The sequence below is a fragment of the Marmota marmota genome, unplaced genomic scaffold (genome assembly GCF_001458135.2).
Source record: "Marmota marmota marmota unplaced genomic scaffold, marMar, whole genome shotgun sequence".
Taxonomy (NCBI): domain Eukaryota; kingdom Metazoa; phylum Chordata; class Mammalia; order Rodentia; family Sciuridae; genus Marmota; species Marmota marmota.
This window is the reverse complement of record NW_025999968.1, coordinates 752,865-770,396: the sequence shown is the minus strand read 5'-3', so window position 1 is coordinate 770,396 and position 17,532 is coordinate 752,865. Positions and strand designations below refer to the sequence as shown.

The 17,532-nt window shown below is 41.6% G+C and overlaps 1 protein-coding gene across 2 annotated transcripts in view; it reads left to right on the top strand.

Moving 5' to 3' along the window:
- The window catches only part of Arhgap31 (Rho GTPase activating protein 31), a 107,493-nt gene that overhangs the window by 50,544 nt on the left and 39,417 nt on the right, over positions 1–17,532 (top strand). For both annotated transcript variants that reach the window (XM_048803266.1, XM_015478484.2), the window contains exon 2: positions 16,713–16,815. In XM_048803266.1, coding sequence (XP_048659223.1) covers positions 16,713–16,815 — 103 coding nt within the window. The remainder of the gene's footprint in view (positions 1–16,712; positions 16,816–17,532) is intronic.

The window sequence follows — 17,532 nt, the reverse complement described above, 5'->3', positions numbered from 1 at the left end:
AAGCTGAGGTCATGGGCAGTGTCTTGTAAATATAAGATACTTCTTTGAATCCTTAAAGTCTGGCACAGTGTTTTACATGTAGGGTTACAATAAACATAATTAATTTGCTTTGACCACTAAGGGTGTGTCTAAGCTTAAATACCCTAAATTACTTCTGACATAAAAAGAGTTAGTCTGGGGCAAACGAAGTCTACCAGGTAGCTAAGCCCTAATCCTGAAATGGAGAAAGAAAGGATATCTGAGTCACTTTTCAAATTACTCCTGCTCCTTCTTTTCAGTCTCTCAGCAGTTCTAAGGCTTTTCTACTGTTGAGCAGTGAACTTGGGTAGGTCTCTGAGCTTCATGGGGCCTCAATTTTCTGGCACTGAGTCAAGCAGGTTCAAAAAGATGGTCCTGAGGTCACTTGCCAAGTCTCACATGCCAGGATTCTGGCTGACCAATAAATGCAAAGTAGGAATAAGCATGGAGTAGATGCTTGGGGGTGGGGATGGGTAGCTGGAAAGGTGAAAATAAATATGGATTTAGGAAGGGAAAAAAGCACTGGAGACAAAGAAAAAGCAGATAAGCACCCCCAAGGCTTATTCCACCTTTGCTAAGATGATGACACTCTCACTCCTACAGTGTTCAGGTGGATGATGCCAGTGCAGTTAGGCCTAGCCTTTCCTTTTCACTCACTCATCCAAGTGTGTTCTCTGCATGGTTCCTGGGACTGCTCAAGGCCTGGGGAAATTACTGGACTGTAAACAAAGGTTACAGGTAGTATTTTATAAGTTGAAGATTACAGGATAGAGGAAAGGCAGATTTTTTTTTTTAAACCCTCAGTTAAGCCTTAACTGTGTACAAGTTGCTTTAAGACTATAAACGGGTATTTCCCCAGATCCCTAAATAGCCTCACTAGGAAGGCTTCCCAGAGGAAGGGACCTATTCCTAGAAGGTCTCTCTGCTTCTAATCCATCCTGACAGATCTTTTCAAAATCAACTGTCTTGCCATCCTTTCCTGCATGGACGCTTTGCAGTGGCCTCCTGTGCAGAAGCTGTAGCAGTCTCCCTGCACAGCTTCCAGGACAGCCTGTTGAATTTCCAGAATGCCCTGAGGCACCTCTGACCCCTTCCCTGACCCCTTCTGCTACCTTACAGAGAAAAGGGATCAGAACCTGAGCCTCATCTTGTGAAAGCTTTCCATTCCTCCTCTCAGGAAGTGCCCACAAATCAGACAGTAATCAAATTTGACAGAAAGGAAATCTCCATCACAAATTACAGACTATGTTTTCTGTCTCCAACTCTAGGACTTTGCCACGATCAAGCTGGTAGAGGTCCCTGGGCTTCTGGGGCCTCTATTTTCTGGCATTGAGTCAAGCAGGTTCAACAAGATGATCAACCCTGGGTCCCTTCCAAGTCACAATCTGTGCAATCTTCAGAGTTGGACCTTAATTCTAAAAATATCTGGTGAAAATTGCTTCTGAGGACAGTGTTAAGAGCAAATTTAATAACAGGGGAAGAGGCACAGAGGTTGCAGGTTCGGGCAATTGCAGTGCCCAACCTCTGAATGAATGCAGGACATTGAGGTCTGAGAGGACATTGCAAAAGTACTAAATATTCTCTGCAAAATTCAGGGTGAAAGCTTGAATATCATCATCCCATGCTGTTCTAACAAACCACAGATAGCTAGTAACATTTGCCTGATTGTACATGAGGGATGATATGTAGTCTGCAGAAGACTCTTTTTGTTGGAATATGTCAGAGATCCAGGGAGAAAGGGAGGAGGTGAGTGTTAGTCTCCGGGGTACTCTATGCCTTCTCCCTCCATTGTGTTCCCTGGGGCTGCAAAACAGAAAGTAGAAATTAGAATATAGTGATTTGGACCATAACTGAGTGCACAGACACCTAGACAGTACAGCAAAGCATGGGGTCAGGTCTTTTGGTGATTATTCTGTTTGAAGTTTCAGGAGAGATCCTAAGGAGGCTTCTCTTAGCTGGATCCTGAAGAATAGGAGACACGCATCTCCTGAGTCCATTTCAATGTGGGGAAAGGAGGATGCCAAGGAGTGAAGGGTGGTCTTCAGGAAACTATGAGGAGCTGGATGGGACTAGAGAGGGTGGTGTTGGGGGAGAGAGATCATAAAGAACTCAGCCTTCCCTGTTACTATCAAATGTAACCAGATCTGTATTTTCAAAAGCTTACTGTGGAGACATGGGTTGAAGAGTCCCAACACAGTGGTGCTGTCCCTCCTCCCTGACCCCCTCACCTTCATTCTCCATAAGTTTCTCCCAGTTAAAAAAAAAAAAAAAAACTATTTAGAGGATCACTCTCAGAGTTCCTCCAAGGGTACTCCTGAGAATTTGCAGGGGAATCTTCTGAAATTTTCACTTTTGGTAAACTTCTGGGTGGCCCTTTTACACACCCATATAGGAGATCCTCTAGGAGCTAGTTTCTGGGCAGCAATTTTGACTGTTGGGAATGGTCCTCTGTGCAAGCTCCGCGTCCCTTGCTGAATTCTGTGGCTGTAAATACATAGTATTGAACACGAACAGGCGGGGGTGGGGTGAGATTTGATGATTTATTTATTTCTTTTGGTCCAGTTTTTTTCCTAAAAAGAACATGCAGTCCTTCTACAATAATAATTTTTAAACGAAAATTCTTTAAAATGAACGTAATGAGCACCCGGTCTCTATGAGCCCTGAACAATCTCGCAGAAGAAATGAGTTGCCTGAAAAGGGTTACATATTGCAGGGAAGCTCCGTTGTTTTCAGCAGGAAAAAGAGGCCTTGTAACAACAGGAAGCTCTGGGAGGCCTCAGTACCAAGGCTTCCAAGCAAAGCGGTTCTGGAAACAATGGCTGCCCATGGCTGGGGAATATTGGGCAGGAAATAAAGGATGCTGGAGTGGGGGTGGGGGTGCAGCGAGGAGCTGATAAGCACTACCTGGCTGTTCTTCACATAGATTTAGTCTGCCAACGATGGAGTCGTGGAGTCTTTTTTTTTTTTAATGCTCCCCATTTCCCATCAGCAAAATTGATTTTAGAAAATATAGAAATGAGAAGAAGTCATGTGGAAATCATTAGGAAGCTATACCACCCAGGAAACAGCAGGTACAACAAACAAGAGAAGGGCACAGTCATATCAGTGCAGGGAGGGGAAGGAGGAGCTTCAGAGGAACTAAGAACAGCTAAGTCTCAGAAGGACTCCAGCCTTCATAAAAATAAAAATAGTGTTGGGGTTAATGGGAACCAGCCAGACCAAAGGAGACAGGTGAAAACCTTCTGAGACTGAAAGTTATGTTTTATTTAATTGATATGTCTGTTCATATGGATGGTGTAAGTTGGGGAATCATAAGTAGTACAAATGGGGTGGGGACTAAAAAAAAAAAATCACCCTAATGTTTTGTCCTAAAAACCTAGATGTAAACCAGAACCAGTATAAGTAAGGACCTGAACATTTGCAAGTAGAAATCAAATCTGACTTCTTCATTTCTAATCCAACTTCTCCCAGCTTCATCCAGAGAGATCCGGGGATGTTAGATCCAGAACGGACATTAACAATCACTTAGACCCAGAACTTGCTCCTAACTCTGATGAAAGTCAGGCTGGCAGTGCCTGATTGGCTCAGGACACCCAGCTGTTTCATATTGCTGTAACTAATGCGTACCCAGCACCTAGTTCCTGAGAGATTCCTGGTGTAATTCAGAGAGGAGGAGAAATACTCTCCTCAAAGGTCTAAAATCTAATACCTGTAGAGCAGGACCGGAACCCAGGTTTCTTCATGCCTTGTCTAAGTCCTTCTACCTCATCAAATTGCTTTTAGACATGAAATCACCTCTGTTTTCTGCAGCTTTGAGGTCTTCCCCATCCTTGGTTGGTTTCCCTTGCATGGGGGTTATTCTTATAAGATACACTGGAAAGTACATGAACTTGGGATTCAGATAGATTTGTAATTATACCCCAGCTCTGCCGCTAGCTGCGAATCATCTAACCTCACTGAATCTTGGTTTCTTGTCTAGAAAATAGGGATGGTCATGTGTACACCTTGAGTTGTAAGGATTAAATAAAATAATGATGGTTAAGTATGGGTTTCCACAGAGCAGTTAGACAGTCCATCCCCTCAAGGCATGTGAAAATAACAGGTGGGCTGGACATACTCAGAGGAGAAACAATTTACATTGTCCTCATTCCTAAGATGACTGGTGTTGGTGAAGCATACAGCTCCAGAACCAGGTTTATTTTTCTTGCTTGAGTCTTGTTAACCCACTCGGATGACAACCCCTGTACCTCTGGGACTCTTTCTGGAGGTGAATGTAGCCATCTTTTCTACCCATTACTGCTGAAGGGCCCCACCCAGTGGCATCCCAAGGAGCAGGTGTCAAGAAAGCTGTCATTCAGTAAATAAGCTCTTGGTGGAGTGATTTAAACTCACTATGCTCTATGTTATGCAGCTAAATCAAGAATTAAGTTGACTTTAAATGATTTGTTGTTGCCCACAGGATAAGCCTGGGAGTGTGCTGGGGAGTTGACAGATCTCTGCATCCTCCATAAGGATGCCCCTGGAGTGAAGGATGGCCACCCTAAAATTCCTCTGAGAACAAAGGATGGATGGACCAAAAAAGTCTTTATAAATTACACAAAGCCTGGCAGCCTTCATTTTCAGCAACAGGACAAGAATCCTGTGTGCACAGTTTGTGTGCATGGTGAATTAGGCTCGATCAGTGCCCCAGGCCACTTGGGGGAACAGGTGGAGGTGCCTTACTGGTTTTCCTTGCCTGCAGCTTCATCACACCTTGCCCTTTCTCTCTACTTTGCATGGCCCTTCCTCACAGCCCCAGCCACCCCTACCCCAAACACACACACCCAGATGCACCCTGTGAGTGTCCCTCCCTTGCTGTTCCCCTAGGCTTATTAACCATGTGTGGTCCAAGAAACTTCCACCACCCTCAACCCATCAGAAAGGCACTTACCTTTCCTAAAGAAATTTTAGGCAGCCGCTAGAAAAGAGGCAGCCTCCTTACTTTCCTTTTCATCATTAAGAGGTCCTCTCCACTGGCCCTAGAGGGTCATCTTCTTTCTTATTTTTGGAGAGATGTGTTTGTGGCAAATCTTTCCCTCCTGATTACTCCCCTGCACCCCTTTTCAAAGGCCTGTTCCTTGAAGGGAAGAACTCTGGAGTTGACCCTGATGAGGTTGCTGAAGGTCTGGATTGGATGTTACTCTTTGAGCAATGGAGAGCCATTGAATATTTTAGAGTAGGGGAACCTCATCATTGAAGCTAGAGACAGATGTTCTGGCAGTAGAGATCAAAATAAAATGCAATCTTTTCATTTGAAAAATCCCCCAATTTATACTTTTCTCCCACCAGAGGAATTCACCACATTATTTCTTATAGTCCCGACTTCTTTATACCATTCTCTGTTCTTCCTGCCACGAGGAAGTGAGTGACACTTAGTACTTATTTTATGCCAAGTACTTAATGGAGCAATTTGCATGCTCTGTAGTGTGTGCTGCATCCCATCCCATCCTGTCATCTCCAATTGTCCCCGTGCACCACAATCAGAGTTCTTGTGCATCACTTCACCACATTACAACCCCCCAAGTGTGAGGGTCCTGTCCCCACACTCTTACAGGGTCCCTCTCGTGCAGTCAGTGCTCTATAAATGCACACAATTTCCTAAAAACTCCACCTGACTTCCCCCACCATGCTGTGATCTTTTTCAAAGAACTTTCTTCATATTCTTTCACCTGTCTAGGGCCCTTAACATATTTTGCTTGATATTTTCATCCTGGCCAATTTACTTAATACCTCTGAGCTTTAGTTTTCTCATTTGCCTAACAGGGATAAATATTTCCCTCCTAAGTTCTTGTGAGCATTGCACTGGGTACAACTAATGGATACAAAGTGGATAACTCTGGGATGGGCACTTAGTAGCTACCCAGTAATCATCTGTTTCCAGCTCCACTCCTTGAGCACAAAGCTCTTATTCTACATTTTGTCCTTCCTATATCTGCTTTGGCAGAAGGGAAATCATTGTTATCAGAAAGAGGTCACGTTGGCTGGGTGTGGTGATGCACACCTGTAATTCCAGTGACTTGGGAGGCTGAGGCAGGAAGATTGCAAGTTCAAAGCCAGCCTCAGCAACTTAGCAAGACTCTATCTCAAAATAAAAAGGGCTGAGGATGTAGCTTAGTGTTAAAGTGACCCCTGGTTTAACCTCAGGTATCACAAAATAAAAGAAAAAAGAAAGAGGCCACCTTGAGAGCAGAGACCCAAGGGCCCCTGAAGGGATGAGAGACAGAGTGTGGACCAAATGAGGACCTAGACAGAGACTTGACCTGGCATCTGAACCTGAAGTGAGGAGAGAAGGGGACCCAGGTTGCCCCTGGCCCCTGAGCCTGGGGAATAACCCTCAGGGTGCAATCAGCCATCTGGAGCTGGGCCTTACAGTGCAACAGAGCTAGTGCTGGCCACCCCGGCCAACAGGTCAGGCAAACACTTCTGTTTAGTGAGGGGTAATTACCTCAACAGGGTCTTAGAAAGGACTTATGCAAATATTTAGAAATTTCCTCACTGATTTCAGAAACCCCTTTGACTTCTTTAATAAAGCCTGTTTTTCAAATATCTCATTTTAAAAAAAATACTTACTATATTCTATCACAGAATATTCAGAAAACCAAAATGAAAACTACAGAAAAGTAAAAATAATTTATTTGCCATCGCCCAGCAATCACTACTATTAACCTTTCAGTGTATGTTACTTTTCGTCATTTAATGTGCAGGGAGGGGGGGCGGAAAGATGATTTAAAATAATCACAATGTACTCTTTTTATGTGTGTAGCTTTCTTCATTTCTGATCCATATATATTCTTTTGTAACTTCTTCAAAAGTCGCTTTAAGGTGGATATTAACCACAAGGTGTTGAACACCTACTGGAGGGCCTGCAGTGGTAGAATATCAAGCCTTTTGGGAGTCCAGGCAAGGGACCTACCAGCTGTCCTCAGATCACACCTCCATAGTGGGCTTCCCACTCACAGGAGCTGCCCTCTGAGGAGGAGGGCTTGAGCCAGGGCAGGTAGAGCAGGCTTGCTGAATTCCCCAGCGCTGTGGTATCATTGGAGAAGCCTGGGCTCCAGAGTCCGGCAGAGCTGGGTTGCATTTGGCAGCTGTGTGATGTGGGGCAACTCACCCACACTCTCTAAGAATCCACTTTCCCATTTTCAAAGTGCAGATGGTCTCACCTGGTTCGTGGTTGGCTATGACTATAGAATAGAGAGAGCCGTGAAACAAGCAAACAAGCAAGCAGAGCCACCTGAACAGTGCCTGATGGTTCTAAGTGGTTTCTTCAAAGAAGAAACCAGATATCAGTGGAGCAGAGAAAAACCTGCCTGAAGAAAATGGTCAGTCTCCTGTTCGGCAAGACAATTTGTTTAAAAATCTTTTTAAAAATGTGTTCTAATTAGTTATTCATGACAGCAGAATGTATTTTGACACCCTACACATATATGGAGTATAACTTCTCATTCTTCTGGTGGTACATGATGTAGAGGCTCACAGGTTGTGTAATCATTTATGCACAGAGGGTAATAATGTCTGATTCATTTTACTATCCTTCTTACCCCCAGACTCCCCTCCCTTCTCTTCACTCCCCTCTACCTAATCCAGAGTACCCCTTTTCTTTCCTAGTCACCCCCCTTATTGTGAATTGACATCCACATATCAGAAAAAAACATTTGGCCTTTAGTTCCTTCGGATTGACTTATTTCACTTAGCATGATATTCTCCAGTTCCATCCATTTACTGGCAAATGCCATAATTTCATTCTTCTTTATGACTGAATAATATTCCACTGTGTATCTATATCACCATTTCTTTATCCATTCATCTATTGAAGAGCACCTAAGTTGGTTCCATAGGTTAGCTATTGTGAATTGTGCATATGTGGCTGCATCACTTGGGGTATAAACCTAGGAACGGGATAGCTGGGTCAAATGGTGGTTCCATTCCAAGTTTTCTGAGGAATCTCCATACTGCTTTCCATGGTGGTTGCACCAAATTTGCAGTCCCACCAGCAATGTACAAATGTCCCTTTTCCTCCAGATCCTCACCAATATTTATTATTGCTTGTATTATTGATAATTGCTATTCTGACTGGAGTGACATGAAATCTCAGTGTAGTTTTGATTGCATTTCTCTAATTGCTAGAGATGTTGAACATTTTTGTGAGGGGGGGGGCGGTGGGAGAAGAGGTAATGGGGATTGAACTGAGGGGCACTGGACCACTAAGCCACATCCCTAGCCCTATTTTGTATTTTATTAGAGACAGGATCTCATTGAGTTGCTTAGCAGCTCGCTAAAGTGCTGAGGCTGGCTTTGAACTTGTGATCCTCCTGCTACCGCCTCCCGAGCCGCTGGGATTACAGGTGTGCACCACAGTGCCTGGCTAAGATATTGAGCATTTTTTCATATATTTGTTGATTGATTATATTTCTTCCTCTGTGAAGTGTCTGTTCAGTGCCTTAGCCCATTTATTGATTGGGTTATTTGGGGTTTTTGGTGTTCAGTTTTTTGAGTTCTTCATATATTCTGGAGATTAATGCTGTATCTGATGTGTGTGTGGTTGAGATTTTCTCCCATTCTGTAGGCTCAGTCTTCACATTATTGATTGTTTCCTTTGCTGTGGAGAAGCTTCTTAGTTTGATTCCATCCCGTTTATTGATTCTTGATTTTACTTCTCGGCAAGACAATTTGAGTGTTTGTGTTTTCAAGGCTATTCTAGATGAGTAAGACACAAAGCTGTCCAAGGAGCTCACAGCTCAGTAACAGAGAAAACAAGAAAAAGGTGACATCTTGCAACTAGTACTGAACACAGAGTAGGTTTGCAGTAGATTTTTTTGAAATTGAATTATTGAAAAATTTTTAGAAAAAGTAACATATTCTTATAGGTCAAAATTCAAAAGTACAAAAGAACATACAGTGAGGAGTGGGGCTATTACCCTGGAGGTAAATGAATTTATTACTTTCTTTTATATTCTTCCACAGATATTGAATGCATATACAAACAAATGTTTATACCTATTCTTTTATTCTCTTTTGAAAAAAATATGCTGGAGATGTTGAACTTTTTTTTTTTTGGGGGGGGGAGTGGGAAGGGGTAACGGGGATTGAACTCAAAGGTATGTTAGCATACCTTTGTGTTGGTCTGCAGGGGAGACTGGCATCACCTCCAGACAGCAATTTGACAATGTCTATCAAAATGACAAATACATACCCTTTGGTCCAGTGGTTTCTCTTCTAGGAATTTGTTCTGCAAATATCTTGTAGTATATCTTTATGCTTAACAATATATTTTGAAAACTGTTCTGTGTCAATACATGAAAGTTATCTCATTCTTTTTAATGACTATTCCACCATATTATGAATGTCTATCATCTCTACTAATGTTCCATCATTTGTATTAGTGGTTTTCTATTAATGGACAATCTTGTGCTATTATAAATGCTGCAATGAGTAATCTTGTATACATGTTACTTAACACATATATGAGAACATCTGTAGGATAAATTCCTAGAGGAGGAACCAGTGGGTCAAAGGCTATATGAATGTGTCACCTGGATAGATATTGTCAAATTGCCCTCCAGAGATAGTAACCCTCTCCCCTGCTACCAGCGATGCATGGGAGTGCTTGTCAGCCCATTCTGTTATCAAACTTATGTATTTCTGCCAGTCTGAGAAGTGAAAAATAATATCTGTGTAGCTTTAATTGAATGTAGACATTTCTACAGGGAGAAGGCACCAGAGAGATGCACACATGGAGGAAGGAAGGCTTTGGAGAGAAGCAGTGGGAGGAGGTTTCCAGCGGAGAAGAGGCAGAGGGCTCAGGCTGGGGAAAATCCCCTGGGAGCCAGGGAGCCAGGGAAGTGGGAGCCCCCAGGAAGTGGCAGTTGTTGAGTGTGGCTAGAGCACAGCCCTCCTGGGTGGGGTGAGAGGGAGAAAGAGCTCAATGGCCAGGGCTAAGCAGCAAGATGGAGAGTGGCCAGACAGTGGAAGACCTCAGCTTCCTGCTACAGTCAGACTTGATTCTCTTCAATGGTGAACCATGAGAGGTGTTTAGGCAGGAGAACAACAAAACCAAACCTCTGCTTTCAAAAGATAAAATATAGTCTCTGCTGTAGGAACTCAAGAGGAAACATCCCCCCAAAATGAATTTGAAAGTGAAATAAGAGTAAACCAGTTGCTTTGATCCCTATGGGGAAAATAAGGGAAATATTAACATTCCTCACTCCTTTCTTCCTTTTTCTCTTGGGAGAAGGTTATAATTGAGCTCTTTATGGATGACTTCTATCTAGCGATTCTCAGAGTGGTTCTAGAAATGTTCTGAGCTGGGTAATGGCTTAGTATTACCAAAGGATAATGATCTTGAATTTATATGTTTTGATCAATAAAAATAAAGAACAGTTGCATTACATATAGTATCATTTTCTGTATGTGAATAATGAACCAAAGGATGTAGACTATCTACCTCACAAACCAACTTTTCTCCTGATTCCAAAACATAAGCAACAACAACAACAAAAATGGATAAATGGGCCCTCACTAAAATTTAAAACTTCTGTGTCTCAAAGAAGACCAGAAATATGTACAAAGTGTTTTTTTGTCAACGAAAAATGAAATAAAATTTTTAAAAAGTATAAAAGCCACCCACAGCATAGGAGAAAATATTTGCCAATCATGTATCTAATAAGGGTCTCATATCCAGAATATATAAAGAACTCTTATGAATCAACAAAAAGATAAGTAACTCAAATAAAAATGGACAAAGGATCTGAACAGACATTCTCCAAAGAAGATATACAAATGGCCAATAAGCACATGAAAAAATGTTTAACATCATTAGTCATCAAAGAAATGCAAATCAAAAACCACAGTAAATACCAATTCACACCCACCAGGATGACTATAATAATAATAATTTTTTTAAAAGACAAGGAGTGTTGACAAGGATATGGAGAAATTGGGACCCTCAAATATTGGCTGGTGGGAATGTAAAATGGCACAGCCACTTTAGAGAACAATTTGGCAGGACCTCAAAAGTTATACAGAGTTATCATGTGACTCATCTATTGTACTTCTGGATATATGGCCAAGAAAATTGGAAACATATGTCCACACAACCACTTGCATGTGAAGGGTTCATAGCAGTATTATTAATAACAGTCCAAACATGGAAACAACTCAAATGGACCAACTGATGAATGGGTACCAAAATGAGGATATTATTTGGAATATTATTCAGCTACAAAAATGAGTGAAGTACTGACACATGCTACGGCCTTGACACATGAACGGCCTTAGAAAACGTTATGCCAAGTAAAAGAAACCCATCAGGAAGGCCACATATTCAAGATTCTGTTTATATGAAATGTCTAGAACAGGCAAATCCACAGAAACAAAAAGTTGATCAGGGGCTGCAGAGAAGGAAGAATCGGTAGGAACTAGTAATGGGTATTTGGTTTCTTTTAGGGGTAAAGAAAATATTCTGGAATTAGTGTGACAGTAGCTTAGCTTGTAAATATACTAAAAACCACTTAGTGGTACTCTTTAAGAGGGTGAATTTTATTGCATTGAACTTAAATCTCAAAATTTTTTCATTACTGGATTGAACTCAGAAACATTCTTCCACTGAGCTATACCCTAGCCCTTTTTAAATTTTTATTTTGAGACAGAGTCTGCTAAGTTACCCAAGCTGGCCTCAAACTTGAAATCCTCCTGCCTCAGCCTCCCAAGTCCCTGGGATTACAGGCATGGAACATGGCACCCAGCCATCTCAATTTAAAGAAAAATTTTTCTCCAAGAAGGACTGGCTAAAGCCCCAACGTATTTAATTTTTTTTCCTTACAAAATAAAAAGTGATTCTTTGTTTTTGTTATTTGTACAGAAAATATTATACTGTACTTTGTTAAATAAATACCAGAAATTTTCAAGATTTTCTTTAATTCCCTATTAGGCCAAGAGGGAAAGAGTAGAAAGAAGTTAAAGGAGACTCAGAGGGGAAATTGGACCATGACCTGGAGGCAGGAAAAGCCAGCGGGGAAGGAGCATGGGATGATGAGACAGAGGAAGAGGGACAGGGAAAAGAGAAGGACTTTAAATCTTTTCTGCATCTCTTGGAAAAATGCCAAAGAGAGGACTCAACAACACTGCTTAAAATCCCCACCCGCCTCACATACATGTTGCAATAAGTTCTCAAAGATCTCTTCCCTGTGAAGAGCCTCCTCTCCCCACTCCAGGGCCTCTCCCCTTAGGTATCATTATTCTTCACCCACAAGTGGCTCTTGGTCCTTTCCATTACCTCAAACAAATTAATGAACATATTCATCATGCTTCAAAGTCCCCTCAGACCCCTTCCTCATCCCTAGCTCTTGCCTCTTCTCTGCTTTCTCTTACTACAAATCAGTTTGCATTTTCTCCAGTTTTATATAAACGGAATCACACAGCCTGTGTTCTTTCATGGACTGGTTTCTGTCACTCAGCCTGATGTCTTCGAGATACACCTTATAATTGCTGAATGGTATTCCATTGTATATGTGCACCATAGACTTCACTTTGAAGGTCAGGAATATAAGACCCAGAGAAGGGAGGAAATCTGACGAATCTGAAGAAAATCCAGAATGGGGCCAGGCCAGTTGGGGAAGGTGCCTATTTCCCTAAAACAAAAATTCGGTTTAATGCAGTATGGAAGAATGTGGCCATATGACCACATGAATGACCAAATGAAATGATGTTTGTTCCAATCTCTGTCTCCAGTTCTGACCAACTCCCAGCCACACAGGGAACTGAGACAACTTACAGAAGCATAACTTCTGGGGAGAGGGGGACTCAGAAATGATTTGACTGTTGGTCTTTTCTGCACCAAACCCTTGAAGAAGTTGGGAATTGAGGAGAGTGTCCTAAACTATTAATACGTTTGGGGTTAGATCAAATGAGACAAAGGACTTTATAATGTTTTATAAACCGTAAAGCCTAAATCAAGGGTAAGATTTTTTTCTTTCCATCAGGAATCACCTCAAGATGTATTTTATGCTCAGATTAAAATTTAACTTTTAAGATCACTGATCCAGGAAAAACTAAACAAAACCAAAAAGTGGGAAGTATTTAAAGAACCATCAGTGAAGCAACTCAAAGAGATTATAATATTATATTATAATCAGCAACTGCGCGTACCTCTGTAGGAGGAGACTTAAAGTTCTTTGGGTCCAGGATAAATCCCACAGAAGTAACTCTGTGACTCCAACCTCCAGTGTCACTCCTTCCCATGCCTAAATTGACAATGGAGCTTTCTTTCCATCTAAAACTACTCAGCTATTTTGAAACAAGCTTCTATCCTGTTTCAGAATCCTCTGGTGTCCTCAATCTGGTTGGACATTGGGAACAACAGTCTAAAGAATTCTGAGTCTTTGAGACAAAACTTCTAGTAGCCTCTGCAATACCCTCCTCTGGTACTATCTTTCGACTCTTGTGGTCTGAAGTGTGGGCTGCAGATTGACAGTACCCACATCACCTGGGAATATGTTAGAAATGCAAATATTCAACATTCCCTCCACCCAATTTCCTACTGAATTGGCATATGCATGTTAATAAGATCCCCTAGGTATTGTGCATGTACATCGAAGTATGAGAAGCTCCTGTCTAGATGTGATTCTTCAACTTTCAAGTGCGTCAGGATCCCTAGAGGATGCCTTGGCTGGGCTGGGAAGACCTAACCCAGGAAGCACAGTCTGAGAAGCACTGCTATAGTTGATTTCACAGAGATGAAATGAATCCTTTCCCACTGCGAACTTGATGGAGAATCCTTATACCTTCCAACTCAGCCCAAATGAGAATCCAGGAAAGCTAGCACTCCACAGGGCCTCTTCCCTTGGGTTGTTTTGCTGCTGCCACCTGCTCAAACAGAGCTGTAGACAAGAGGTTCTAGGGCCTCTGTACCAAAGCCAGAGTAAATGGAATGTGTTTTTCCCCACCTTTAAAACAAACAGAGCCTGAGTTGCTGGTGCTGAGAGGTAGAATACCAGGAGGTCCCTTTCTGAGGACAGGCTAGGACAAGTTGATGACACTGTACTGCCCCTTTTCTAGGATGTTCTTTATAAAGACTCTTTAAGTCCAAGACTTTTGTTTGAGTCCTACTTGTGAATGCTCAGAGTTCTTAAGTTCGCTGGTGCTCTGCACAGCACAACAGCTATATACTCAATACAAACTACAAGTATAGAAGCTGGGGATTAGCTCAGTGGCAAAGAGGTTGCCCAGCACATGAGGTCCTGGGTGTGATTCTCAGCACCACAAAACAATGACAAAAAAGGAAAAAATCCCAAATGAAACAAATCCGTAAGTTCAAATGCCCCAGGCCAAGCATGACACCCATACCCCAATTTAAAATCTGTATATTTGATTCCTACTGCCTTTGTGCTGCAAAGATATGCCTAAATGTGCAGAAAAAGAAATCCTGAAGAAGCAAAATTGTTCTCAAATAGAAATGTTTACCAAACATTGGGTCCAGGATAAATCCCAAAGAATTGAGATGAGGTTTGACTGGCATAAGCCCACTGGATGGAGAAGGCAAGCTCTGTTTTCACCAAGAAAACCAAATTATAAATTTGTATCCTAGATAAGCTACACATAGAAATAGTAGTTGTCACTACTATTTTTGTAAGCTTTTTAAATATACTTTATTTTTAACTTCTTATATGCCAGGGTCTATGCTAAATGTTCACAAGTATCATTTCAGTCCTAGCTATGAGTTAGTATCACTATTATCTGCATATTGCAGATGTGGGAATTAAGAAACAGAATCATTATACATTTTGTCAAAGGTTAGAAAGATAGTTTGGCCCCCAAATGTGCCCTCTCAGCCATAGACCACATGAGGCCAGTTAGAGAAGAGCATGGTGGAATGGGGAGAGAGTCGTCATTATTATGCACAGGAGGGTTTTTTGTTGTTGGGTTTTGTGTGTGTGTGTGTGTGTGTGTGTGTTCTTTTAAGCATGGGAACTCTTTCTTTATTTGCATGAGGGTAGGAGACAAAAATCTTATCAAGAGCCCTATTTTCTAAGTCACATCCGATCGTAGCTCTTCCAATAATTCCAATCCCAGGTCCACTCCCTGACCGCTTTGCACCTGGGTTAACTGAGAATCTTCTCCCCAGTTTCAGTCATGGAGGATAGGCTAGGATCAAAACATGGGTGTGTCCCCCAAAGGGAATGGCTCTGGGCACATACAGCCTTTGAGGGATGGACTGAATACTTTAAGTATGATGAACACTACTGAGCACCTGGAAGCACATGGGAGGGGGAGCTTGGAAAGTGCTATAATAGGGAATTCAGGTAGAATGCAGAATCTGAACACCTGATGTCTACCCACACAAAGGTCCAGTCCACTTTGGAATTGTGTGTACGTGTGAACCTGTGCAATAAGCATTAGTGAATTAATATTAGTTTAATTTAAGGAAATAATGGATTGGATATGTGTTGAGGATATAAGCACAGTGTTTACCCAGGCCTTAGCTTATGGGGCCTGCATCAGCTCTAGGCCTCCAGGAAGCACTGAAGACACTCTGAGGCTTGGATTGTTCCCCAACAAACCACTATTCCCTGGTCTCTCACAGGGGGAACTCAGATGGTCCTGTCCAGGGACCCAGGTGGCAAATGACTGGCTGCTCTCTCTGTACATCTGAAAGGACTGTGTCTGCTTTCTGCATCACCAAACTGGCTGAGTTCCCCAAGGTCAGCCTTGAGGAGAGAACTGCATGCCAGGCTCATCTGTTAGGGCTCTAAACCTCAAGGGTGGCAGGAATCCAAGAGGCCATGTCAGTCCCTTTCATGTGGTCCACTTAAGTCAATGACTAGAAGGAAGAGGCAGGGGTTCTCACCTTTAAAAGGACATTTTAGCACTTTAATCTTTAAATTGCATTTGCCATTAGGGCAGATTTTCTTCCAGTCATTTTTCCTTCGCAATTTTTCCTTTTCGTTTTTTCTTCTTTCCTTTAAAATAAATAAATAAATAAATAAATAACTGAATTCGGTGTATATTCAATTTTGTGTCTTATTTGTCTTTTATATTTTATAAGTATATAAGCATTTTTCTTCCCAGTGTGAACTGCTTTTCATAAGCAACTAGTAATGGTGAGTGAGTTAAGTAAATTTACCTGTCTTGGTTCCTTTGTGTGTAAAATAAGGGAGTGGTTCTCCAATTTTAGGTTGCATCAGAATTACCCACAAGTAACTCTGCTTATTAAAACTTATACTGCGGGCCCCACCCTCAGAATTTGAATCAATAGTTCTGGGGTGGGGCCAGAGATTTGTATATCCAACAAGTGCCCAGGGGATAATGATGATGGTGGCAAGGAAACCACATCAGTGGTCACTGGTAGAGAACCAGTATAATGAGGAGATTGAGTTGTGGAATTTCCAAAATCACCTCTGGCATCAGATATCTAAATTATTGCGTATTTTTCATATTCATATGCATGAGTGTTCTAGGCTTTATCAAAACTCTATGATTTTTTTGAAAGAGAAAAGGACTCTCACCTACCACTTGTAAGTAATTATTTCCATTTGTAGCTTATGTGAGTTCCATACTTACTCCTCTTTGAAGAGACAAGGATTTTTAAAAGGATATCCATAAAAGACAGTCAGATTGACATCTAATACTTTATTGTTTTTTCCTTTTCTTTTACATAGTTCCATATGTGTTGAAGAGCTGTGCAGAGTTCATAGAGACTCACGGCATTGTAGATGGAATCTACCGGCTTTCGGGAGTCACCTCAAACATACAAAGGCTAAGGTAAACAAAAAGAAAGCCCCAGAATTCTCCCATGATCCTCCCTCTGTCCATACCTCTGTTGGCAGGTCTTGGGAGTACTAAAAACCTGAAGGAATGGTGGGTACAGTGGTGGTGGCCAGAGATCAAATGGTACTGCTTTCAGATGCCCAGTGTTCTTAATCTTAAGGGAGAAGCTCCCCAGCCTGAGAAAATTCTTTTCAGCAATAGGTTCTCGAATTTTTAATCTGTTTCTTTGTCTTGAGCAAGGTTTAGTCTTAGGCAGTTTTGATAACTCCAATGATCTGAATGACAAGTTAGGAAAACGTGGTGATGTACTACCATTCCCTTGCCTACCCAGAAGCTCGTGTAGATCGGATCTCCTTAGGTAGTGTTCAGAGCTGGGGATGGCTGTGTTTTCCAGTTAGCACACATTTGATATTTTACCGGGTCGAGAAATCAGAAGTCTGCATGATTGTTCATTTATTTGATACTGGTATTTTTTAAATTACTAATGGATAAACCATTTCTAATTCTATGGGTATATCCTAAACATTTAAAAGAAATTTCTATCACATTAAGAGGGCAAAAACCTTTTAACACAACAGAGATATATGTTTAGAGTATATATAGCATATGTACACAGTTCATATAAAGTATATACTTTTCTATGACTAAAGCAATAGGTTTATGTATTTTGCATAATATTTTTAATGCCAAAACAAATTCATTTGGTGGTTA